This window comes from Halyomorpha halys, unplaced genomic scaffold, assembly GCF_000696795.3.
Source record: "Halyomorpha halys isolate HHAL.00 unplaced genomic scaffold, Hhal_1.1 Scaffold928.1, whole genome shotgun sequence".
In the NCBI taxonomy this organism is placed as follows: Eukaryota; Metazoa; Arthropoda; class Insecta; order Hemiptera; family Pentatomidae; genus Halyomorpha; species Halyomorpha halys.
The window spans coordinates 136,835-148,699 of NW_027116508.1; the positions used below are offsets into that span (position 1 = coordinate 136,835).

At 30.0% G+C, this 11,865-nt stretch overlaps 1 protein-coding gene across 3 annotated transcripts in view; it reads right to left on the reverse strand.

The window, feature by feature from the left end:
• Positions 1-11,865, reverse strand: part of LOC106687216 (probable cytochrome P450 6a17) — a 29,654-nt gene that overhangs the window by 16,193 nt on the left and 1,596 nt on the right. Inside the window, exons 2-8 of one of the 3 annotated variants that reach the window (XM_067053269.1) lie at positions 11,482-11,518; positions 7,696-7,923; positions 5,742-5,915; positions 5,446-5,604; positions 4,249-4,610; positions 2,502-2,720; positions 1,222-1,458 (exon numbers count right to left, since the gene is read on the reverse strand). In XM_067053269.1, coding sequence (XP_066909370.1) covers positions 1,222-1,458; positions 2,502-2,720; positions 4,249-4,610; positions 5,446-5,604; positions 5,742-5,915; positions 7,696-7,922 — 1,378 coding nt within the window. In that variant the 5' untranslated portion in view covers position 7,923; positions 11,482-11,518. Of the gene's footprint in view, positions 1-345; positions 977-1,221; positions 1,459-2,501; positions 2,721-4,248; positions 4,611-5,445; positions 5,605-5,741; positions 5,916-7,695; positions 7,924-11,481; positions 11,519-11,865 lie in introns of those variants that run through there. The other 2 variants (XM_014430960.3, XM_067053268.1) reach the window with 2 other exon arrangements.

Below are 11,865 nucleotides of genomic sequence, written 5' to 3' on the forward strand. Positions count from 1 at the left end.
ACCTCAACTATTGATTCAGATATGAAAGATAAGGTTGGTGGCACTCAACTATATTGCAACAAATCGCCTCCTAATTACTGACATTTCCTACTAGAACTCCAAGATTTTCAAAAATGTCCTAGAAAATTTGAAAAATACACAATAAAAAAAGTGTTTTAGTTACCCTGCACACATTCAGTCATAAATGGTAAGAATGTTTAGACTGTGCTACGAGAACCTTGGAGCATTTAAGGAATCACAAAAAAAATTAATTATGGAAAGATTATTCATTAATCTATTATCAATTGAGTGCGAAAATTTATTAATCATTCACATAAGGTTCAAAATTAGGTTCTAAACATGACGTATCTTAAATACCTTTATTTAAACTTTTTATCATTATAAGCAACTGTGATTATTAAATCACTGTCTACATAACATATTTTATAACTACTTATGATAGAAGGTAACTGATCATTCACTAGATACTACTTATCCATATTTTTCTATATGCAATTCTGTAATTAATTATATAATAATGAAGGCTTACTAAACCTGAAGGTTCGATGCCGATATATGGATAATATTTATCAGTCTAATTTATAAAAGAATTTTTAATTGAGACAAAACATTCAAATATTTCTTCTTGTGACTGCAACAAAAAGTTTTGAACTGCTAAACATCAATATTTTAAATTTATTTTTTCGTTAACATTCATTTTCACTGTATGTCCCTCTTTCAGAGGACCACTCCATTTTTTGACTTCTTCTTGGTATGTTAAATGTTAAAATGATTAATCAATTTATTTTGTCTACTGTTTGTTATTAATTCTAATTTATTGCTTCTAAATCAAACAGTAATGGACTTTCCGGTGTTCTGATTGCTGCATTTGGCTTAAATTTTATAGGAAGCTTATTTTTAGGGCTTAATCTTATTTTGTAGTTCGATAAAATCTTTACAATGCCATATTTAATCAAGAGAATTGCATACCGCATTGCTGAAACAGATATAGTTTATATTTTAAATGTGTAACTATATGGATAAAAAATAACATGCTTAGATATTAAGGTCAACTGTGAATAAACCGTGCACTCTAAAAACCTGATATCTGAAATATTACCCACATCTAGTGATATTAAACTATCAAATAATAGGCAATAAATTTTTAATAGCCAGGGTTTAATTTGCATGAATTTATTCAAGTATCTATTTAATCTGATTCAGAAGAGGACAAAGTCTTACCTATGCATACTCTGGGACCATCTCCAAATGTCAGATAACTTCCTGGTTTCATTGGCATATCAAATCTTTCTGGCTTGAAAACATCTGGTTCAGGATGATAATTTGGATTTAAGTGAACAGCACACATTGGGATTACTACAAATTCTCCTTCCTTAATTACAGTACCATTCGGGAAAACATAATCTTTATTACAAATTCTAAAAAGTTGGCCTCCAGCTGGATGCAGTCTTAAGGTTTCTGTAATAAAATTGATATCGAAATTTCATTTAATGTTACTTTTAATTAACTGAGTGAGTATTCTTTAAATAATAAATGTAATCAGTGTTAAATTCAAGTAATAGCCAGATGTATTTCTAATCTCTGAGATTGTAAAGAGTTTCAGCTTTTGAGGAAAACATATTCTTCTAAAGGTTTTAGAAAGCTTCAAAACATCATGTTTTGAGAGAATACAGTAGAAGAATGAGCAAAAAGGAGCACTCTTAGAAAGTATTTTTTCACCATTAAATAGCAATGAAGTTATAGTAAGCTTACTGGGCTGTTTGATTTCACAGCTACTCACTGGCCATCTGGATTTCCAAGAAACCATGAAAAGAAAATACAGAAGTCTCTAGACCATATCATTATAGTCTCCACTATCTCTGAGTTATTGAGGGCCAATTTATATAGGAGATAAGAGTCTGTGTTCTAACGGAGAGCAAGCTCCATCAGCTAATGACCAAGGACTTTGTGTAGGGGCAGGAAAAAATAGCAGGTCCATCCCACTTCTCCTTTGGGAAGAAAGAAGGAACTGTTCTAGGGGGTGCCTTTATCTTTCAAGTATTATCTTTCAAGCAAGGTTGGGTGGAAAATAAAATATAATAAGAAAGCTAGATAATAGGACATGTGGTGAATGTAATTTGAAGTTGTAACATCAAGGTATTCCAATGTGAATATAAATTTTTTGGGCTGGATAAATAAGAAATCATAATAAAGGTTTTCGATGTTGAACTTATGATGAACACTTTAGGGAAAGTTTGGTATGTAGTTAGGAATATTTTATTTGATATAATCTTGAAGACTTATGGACCAAGCCCATCAGATAAAAGGTTATTGTTACAGAGGGCTGTAACAATTGGGACTCCCTGACAGACTTGCTCTGAAAAAATCCTTAGTTTTCAACCAAGCACAGTGGAGGGAAGGTTTTATTGAAAACAATCATTGATAATGGTAATGAATCTAGGGTTTGTTAAGCCTTATTATTAATATCTAACATTGCCAATTTAATTATATGAAATTGATACCTTTCACAATTTTTTCCAGATACGTCATGTTCTTAAGAGCAGTGAATGTAATACCATTATTTAATTTGATTTGTTCCCGTATTTCATTTTGGGCCTTTTCCTGGATATCTGGCTTTAAGGACAATTCATATAATGCATATACCTGTGATAAGGCAAGTGCATCAATGCCATTCACTAAGAAAGCATAAGCCTGAGCCATGAGAACATCTTCAGTAATTTCTGAAACAAACTTATCAATTAATCCTCCAAACAATTCACATAATTAAATAATTATTACCTTATCTTAATGATAAAGCTTGTAAAAGGGAGGTTATATAGAGGTAACCAACCTATTCTAACCATGGTGGGGGTCAAGTTTTCTTTTTATGGGACTGCCACAGAAATAAAAGTCGATCTTCACTTACAAATGGCCCGAATAGAGGGAACTGCACCTAGTAAATATAATTCAGGTTATATCTAAGTGGCAAATTAGATGAGTGTGTAAGGTTGTAGGGCATAGAAATGAACAGATCTCTAATATGTTAATAAACCCTGAACCCACCGGTAAATGCCACAACCATACTTGCTTGTTCTACCTATAAGGCACTGAGATCCAAGATGATGATGGAGACTTCTCTCTGGTTAGGAGAAAAGAAGTTGGACTAACAAAGCCCAGACAAAAAGAATAGAAAATAGTTTGTAGAAAAGCAGGCTGTAAACACAGCTTAGGTAAATTTTGTAATTTTTTTTTATTGCAGCAATTGGTTGTAACTGCTGAGTACTGAAGATACACTACATTACAAAGAAATATTTATCACCATTGCAGCAACTGTTGTAGCCACTGCCATAGTGTAAACTGTATGACAGCATCATAACATTATTGTTACACTAGATTTGGCATTGATAGTTGATAGAACATGGAGTGAAAGTAAAGCTACTGTCACATCTAAACCCGTTACACAATGGTACTTTACTGCCACAGCAGCAACTGTTGCAGCCATTAAATTGTTTAATACATTAACAGTCAAAGTAATTCATAAAGACCTACCTCCTGGACTAGCCCCCAAATAAATTCACCATTAGAATGCTTGTCGACATCAAGGTTTACTGGGAGTATATATTCCCACTGTTGAGATGAGTCTGAAACTATATCTTTTCAGACCTTTTGGGTCTCTACTTAAGATTCAAACCTTTTTGGAGCAGTTACTTAAACATGTTTTTACCTTCTTTTTCCCCACAAGTTCTAAGGACTTGCCCCTCAGGCTAATAACCAGACTGATACCCTCTACTAGCATAACTTTTTCCTTTACAATAACTGGATACCGGTTTCTTTCAGTGTTACATTGTTATGGTAACATCAAAAGACTAGTGCACCTTGGGTTATTCTACACTCTGTATATCAGTCTTCACTGTCTATATCATTCCTACCTAATTTCCTACACAGTTACTACTAAAAATAATTGAACACACAGTATTGAAGCCTTCTGTGAGATCTTATCAACCATCCTTGATACAAACTATAGGGCCGATTCAGAAATAATTGTCTCCAAAAAAATTTTCTTTCCTTCTTTCTGTTTTCAGAAAAACAGGCATTATTGAAAAACAGCCATTGCTATTCAGATTATCTTTTAATGAGCTGCAATATTTTAAAATTAGTGGCTCTCAAAGTAAAGTCTTGTAAACATACTTTAATTTGAAATTTTAAAAATTAACAAAACAGATTCTTTTTCATGACAACTAAAAGTACCTCAAAATAATTATACATTACCATAACTTTCCAATTCAGCAGGTGCTTCCCCATCTTTTAAATAATCATCGCTGGGGTCCCAATTTTGTATATCAATTTTCTTTTTTTCCTTCAAAGTCAATAAAAGTTGTACAAAATCGTTCCTTTCAATTTTGTTTTCCTCTCTGTATTTAAAAGTTTCTTTTAGGACTTTGCTGTAATAATTCACCGCATTTTGATTGTTGAATGACACCCCTAATTTTATTGAAAGTTTTGGAAAAACAAACATAATGATAAATTTAATTGTATCAAAAAAACCAAATGTAAAAAGATCAGTAGCTAATGAGCAAAATTTATTATTAGGATTTTGTAGAGATTTAACTTCAATACCAAACACTGAAGACCTGTAACAGAATGATAAATTGACTTTTAAATATATTTCTGTAAATATCTATTCAACAGGACTATATATATTTTATTTGTAGCTATTCATTCATAATTACAGTATACAAGATATTTATTCAAAATTCTAATTGATAAGCCATTTAGAATCATAAATTATTAAAAGGAAACATCTTTTAGGTTTAGAAATAGTCTTCTATTAGAAACTGGTATAACTCAGTTTATCACATTAATGATGTATGTGATACAAATGGTCATTTTTAGAATCTTTTACTGACACCAGAAGCATTTTTGTTATTGAAAGTTAAAATATGAAGATAGTTGATGAGACTAGGCTGAATGGTTGCAGATGAAAGAAAAAAAGAATCTAAATAAAAATTTTAGTGCCTTGAAAGAGAAATATTTTTCATGTATCGGCTCTCTGACTGTGGAAAATTGGTCAAGGGAAAAAATATTGGTACTGTTGCATATCCAACAGTTCCTTATTAGCTGACATATTAGTTCAAATGGTAGTAATGGATATTGATGATTTAATGAGTGAATAAGAGGAGCATCTTGAGGATGGGGTAATACTCCGAAATGTAGGTAGATATCTGTAAGGGAGATGAATAAATGATTATTTATTCTGTTATAGAATATTATTTTCACTAATAGATAGATGGTTTCTGCCTTGCTGAAAAAACAGATACCAAACAAAAAAGTTGTATAAATTTGTAAGTATTGAGTATATATCCTTAACCTTTTGTTAGAAATGAGAATTTTTCTTTAAATAATTATTGGGTAAAAAATAATTTATGGCTAAAGAAGAACTTATAAATTGCAAAGAGATATACCTACCCAACAACATCTACTGCAAAATGAGTCATTAATTCTTTAAAATCGAGCTCTTTTTTATAAGATTTTTGCAATACATTATCTAGATCAACTCCAACGTCAGACATAGCTTCATACATACTTTTCAATTTGCCAGAAGTAAATATTGGGCTAAGTTTATACCTACAAAAATTAAATTAAAAGTTTCAATTTATAATAATAAATAATAACTATATCATGTACATTTTGATATCATTTTGGAAATATTATGCAACATATAAGAAAAACTTAATTATTCATATGCTAAAAATAAATTATACCTGAATGCTCTCCATCGTTTCCCAACCATATTGAAAAGTTGAGCATCCAAAGGATTCTTTTCTTCATTAATTGCAAAGCCATGGTCAGTAAAATGGACAAAATCTTTTATAAGAATTTTTTCAATGTATTCTGCATCTTTCACAAGTAGCCATGGATTAGTAAAATTATAAAACCTGTGAATATCAATAAACATAAAAAAATGAATTTAGGATTCTATTTAGATGAATAGAAGAAAATATTATGAAAAAATGAGCAATCATATCAGAATACACATAATTCTTACTCCTTTACCCATTCCTTACAGATGATTACATGTATTTGGTCACTGGCAGGTTGTTAGTTTCAATGAGTTTGAGTGGCAACAATAGTGGCTGTTCTGCAGCTGTGGAAGGTAAACCTTTTGACCTATTCATTACGAAAAATTTGTGCTTCTAACTGTGAAGTCCATTTCCAATTTGGACTCCTTATTCCAGAGATGTTTAATATTGAAAATAATTATGATGTGTTCTAAAAAAATAAGTTTTCCCTTTTGCCGTCAAATGGGGAAAATTTCAACCGATTCCTTCTGCAATGAAGTAGTTAACTTAGATTATTACAATGATTATTTATTACATTGGAAGAAATAACTTTCTATTTCTAAATCAAAATAAATTTATTCATATTCATTTCTAAAGATATTTTTTTTTATTTCATTCATTTTTTTTTAATTTACTTAAAAAACATAAATAATTTTTGACCAATTAAACTTTTTTTATACTACTTATGGAGGGTAACATAAGTGAATATAGAAGCAAACAAAATGATTCAGTTTTCCAGCACACTGTTAATTATATCACTGCATTGTTATCTAATTTAATTTAAACAATATTTAATCAATTTTAGTTTATAACAGAGCAGGATTGAGTATAAGCTAGAGTATGGACCCACAGGTGATAGCTAGTGTTACAGTCCATAGATATATTTGTTGGTTGTGAATAAGGGAAATCTTGAACAATATAATTTGAAACAGTTAACAGTTACTCGATGCTGTTATAAAGGTTATATCCAAAATAACATTTTTGTTGGTGTTACCAAATCGAACCGTTTCTCAAGAATAACAGCTACAGAGATGACTTTCCTCAGAAACATTGGTAGGAAGACAATGAGGGACTATAAATATAACAAAGTCATTCGGGACAAATTAGTTATAGCTTCAGTGAAGGAAAAAATTGAGAAGTCTCAACTTAGGTGGTTAAGACATGTAAAGAGGATGGCAGAAATCTGTAAAATCAAATTGTCAATGGAGGCAAAACCGGGGATCACATGTAGGGAATATCTAGGAAAGACAAAGATGAGCTTCCCATCGAAAGGGAAAAAGATAAAAGAAGATAAAGGCAACGAGCTAAAGTAGAGAACTTTGTGACAGAAGCCTACATAAATGGAGAAGCACAAACACTTATCTTATATTTACAACAATTTTTAATTTTCCCATGTTCTTTCAATTTGATCAGAATGATTTTAGCTACTCTTTAGCCACAAAAATAATGTATGCCAACTTGGGTAGTAACCATAAAACCATAATCCCTATTCAATAGATGTGATAATTCTAGGTTTTCCCTAAAATTATTTCATACCAAGTTTGAAGACAGAAGTTCAACAATTTTTTCTTAATATTGAGCTCTAAAAATTCATATTATAGTTATGATACACTCTAATAGAACAATGGAATCAAAAAGCATTCATAGAGAGATGCCTTATACCTCAATCATGTTAGTTAAGTATTCAAACATTAAAAAGACTGAGAGTAATCTTAAACCCCTCTGCTTATTGTTCATTATAAGTATTTTTCATAACTGTCTTTATGAAAAAAAGGAGCTTCTTAACTCTAAAAAATTTGTTAAAATGTTCCTCCAGAAAATTATACTTCATGTTATACAAACAGATATTAATGTAATAATGGCAAAATAAACCTACCCTATTACAGGCTCATCAGGGAATTCATTACAGATATCTGCATACAGAATTGATATATGTTTCTGTTCTTGCTTTGCAAATAGGTTCTCTAATAAATTACCAAAGAACATAACTGGCTTTTTGTGCTTTACCCCTCTTCTTTTCCATGTCTGATTAACATCTCTTGCCCAATAGAAAACATAAGCGAGTAATGATATTACCACAATTAGTAAGGCACTTGTTATCATCCTTCAGGAAAACAAAAAAAAGTTGCATTAGTCATGGTATTATTTTACTTTTTAACGGTAACGATGATTTTAAAGTACTACTTCAAAAATAATACATAAATATTTAATATGAATTTGGTGAATGACACAAATTTTCCTTGTTTAAGTGTAATATAAGGTTGTTGTTACATAGTCATGTTGCAGCATAAATCGAAGATTTTGCAATAATTTTCCATTAATAGTATTTATATATAATTCCACTGTAACAACAACCTGAAGATGGAAAATATTCCCGAAATGTTGTTTATGTATACAAAATAAATTATTACACTTAAACAAGGAAGATTTGTGTCATTCACCAAATTCATATTAAATCTATAAACTCTTCCAGTAGAAGATTATTAATTTAAGAATATAATAATATGGTTATGAATGAAGATATGGTGAATACTATTAATGGAAAATTCTTACAAAATCTTCTATCTATGCTGCAACATGACAATGTAACAACAACCTGAAGATGGGAGATATTTCCGAAACGTTGTTGATGTATATGAAATAAATTATTACACTTAAACAAGGAAGATTTGTGTCATTCACCAAATATAATCTAATATATATAATTTAATCATATTAAATCTATTAACTCTTCCAGTAGAAGATTATTAATTTAATTACGTAAATATTTTATCTCTGTTCATATATTTATCTTGTTCTATCAAAATATTATTCAGTATAATCAATAACATTAAAAATATCTATGCAATATATATAAATAATACACATTCATACTTAATAAATTATGGAAGATCACTGATTGACTGTGTGTAATAATAAATGGAAGATGGTCTGGTTCCAGGTCCAAGTCAAATAAAACTCAAATAATGATAAACTATTTTAATTGAGCCCAAAACCTCAATGCCAAGTGATAAACTCAAATAATGATAAACTATTTTAATTGAGCCCAAAACCTCAATGCCAAGTGACAAACTCAAATAATGATAAACTATTTTAATAGTTTGAGTTTTATTTGACCACACCCCAACCTTCTTCCATTTATGAATAAATTATATATGTTCTCAGCCCTGTAGAGATCTTGTAACAAAGCCCCTTTTGACTGGAATGTTTTCAGAACTTCGGACCACACCTACATGTATATATATTTTATACACCTATGCATATATATATTTTTTTTCTTGTTTTCCCCTTGCCTCACCATTTTTGGCATACAGATGACCTTATGGCATTCTTGGCTGCCAAGGCCTCACTACTTCATCACAAGTATTATAGTGAGAATGATAGCTACAGATACTGAGTACTTTATTAGAGAAATTGACTGATGGAAGAACCCCTATAGTTATAATTACTTGAAATCTAGAATACTTTCTTTTCAACTTTTCAAATTTCAATGATCAAAATGGACAAAAGATTCATCCACTGGCCTGTGAGTTGTATATAGGTCTTGGGCATATGCATGAGTATGCAGGTCTTGGGATAATAATAATAGACCACTTTATGAAAAAGTAGACATGGATTTGTATCTGCTTACTTAAAGAATTGTAGTGCTACTTACTACTTAAATGTAACCTGTTCTTCCAATTTATTTTTAATTAATTATTTTAACATACAGTCTGGCTGCCTTTTTGGTAGATCAGTATTATCAGTTCGGCTTGCATAAATTTTGGGAAAGTTTTTGTAAATTTTTTGAGCTCTCTCCCTCCTGATTTCGTTCACCAACTATCTATTGTCAACTCAAGCTATTCATGAGTATTGGCAACATCCATATTCACTGGGTAGGCAGTACTCTATTCTTTTCTTTCACTTAATGCAGTCTTCATAAACAGGGGTAAGCATATGAAATAATTATGTAAACTGTACTATTTCAGTAGTAGTTATGACTATTGCTATGACTAACAATTGTCATTGTTAAATAAATTAAAACTGATCTTAACAATTTTTTCACTTGTCTGTGATTGAACTGTTTAATTTTTTGTGGGTTTTGGTTTACTGCTGTACCAAATATTATTTTAAAAAACAAAAAAAATAGCAAATTTTCACTTTTGAGTGTGTTAATTGATTAAAAACACATATTTACTTATAGTTGTTAAGGTTTTGTAGCAAATATCATCTTAAAACATCTTTTCTTATTTTTTAATACCAAACACAATATTATCAAATTTGAGGTATAGTTTTTAGTAAAATAAGAAGATCAATATTTTTAAAACTTTGTAGGAGAAAAATGCATTGAGGAAAAATAGTCAAATTATATTTTTAAAATGTTTACTGGCAGCATTTAATAAATAACTGTTGTGTATAACTATTGGTCCAAATTTAAGATATATTTTAAAATTAAGATACAGATATTAAAAAAGAAAATAATTATATTTTAAATACTACAAGAAGGGATTACTTTGTGACAACAGTTATTTTGAGGTTTATACATATATTAATAGATTTACTACATATGAGGAAGTTAAAACATTTTTTGATTCATGATTGCACCCAGTCAACCAGTGCAACTTAATAACAGAGCTATTTTCAGTTGAAATTATTCATAAATTTTCATATTTCACATAATTGCCTTAAGTTAGAGACCTAGTTACGTTTAGAAACATCTAAACATATTTGTTAAATATAAAAAAAAAAATACAAAATTTATCCTACAGGTGGAAATAATAAATTAAAGTACAATTGGACAATAGACTTTATGCAAATATTAAAAAATATATATGGCAAGTATTTTAAAAATAAAATCACAAGTTACAGTAGCATTTTTCTTGTCTTTGCAATTTTAAGAACAATTCCTTCTGCAGTGTATGCCATGTCATTAACTGTTTCTAATCAAATCCAATCCCTTTCCTTCCTTCCTATAGTTTTTACGATCTATATCCCAAGCTTAATGGCAGTGGGAGAATTCTGTTCGATAGAGTTCACCATCATATGCTACCATGACTTATTCTCCTAATATAAAATCTCTTCCTAGTTAATTTACTGAAATGATTACAATCCTATCAAGATCCAGGTTCTGAAATCTTTATGGCATCTCCAACATCCAACTTTTCACTAGTAAGATTTAAATTTTTATTAGATTCTTCAGAGCAGCTGGTTTTATTTATCTTTTTTTGGAACTGTTCTTCCTTTAGGGTCAAGGTTGTGCAGAAAACCCATAGGTGAGGAAGAGCGAGGAGTCATATTGCCATCACCAAATGGTATATGTTTTTAAATTTTGCTGCTCTGTACCCTTTTCTTTGGTGGAGGTGCTGCCATTGCTCTTGAACATAAGCTATTGATAAGCAAATAATGAATTTGATGATTGTCACAAAGTTATCATTTGTTTCTCATAGTTTTCAATATTTCAAAAACAGGTATTGTGGTTTAAAATATCAGATACTTATAAAACATAAAAAAATAAATAAATACATATTCGGCAACATGATAATTAATTGTAGTTGACACACCACAACAAATTTTACTATATCTATAACCAGAAGAAGTAAATTGTACACATAAATGAGGTTATCTGCTTCATAAGTATATAAGGGTACATTAGGTTCAGCAACTGTCGATTCTCATATCCTACCTTCTAGCTATCCAATATTAGCTCTAGGCGGAAAATTCCAAAAAATGAAAAACATGTTATTTCCATAAAGTTCTACCACCTGTTACAATTAACCTGCTAAAATTAAAATAATAAATTGGAATATTTAAGGAAATACATAAGTAACAAGGAGCTAATTCCTTATTTCTTAGGTCAATAACATTAGAAGTATCAGTCACTATCTGTTGTTATCTAACAGAAAAAAGATAGTTATATTACAGGAGAATAATAATAATACAAGGACACTTACTACTTGAAAAACCAAAATTGAAATGAATCAAAACGAACTATTGATATAGGATACAAGTATGTGTAATAAAAAAAAAATCTCTCTCTCTCTCTCTCTCATATATATATATATATATA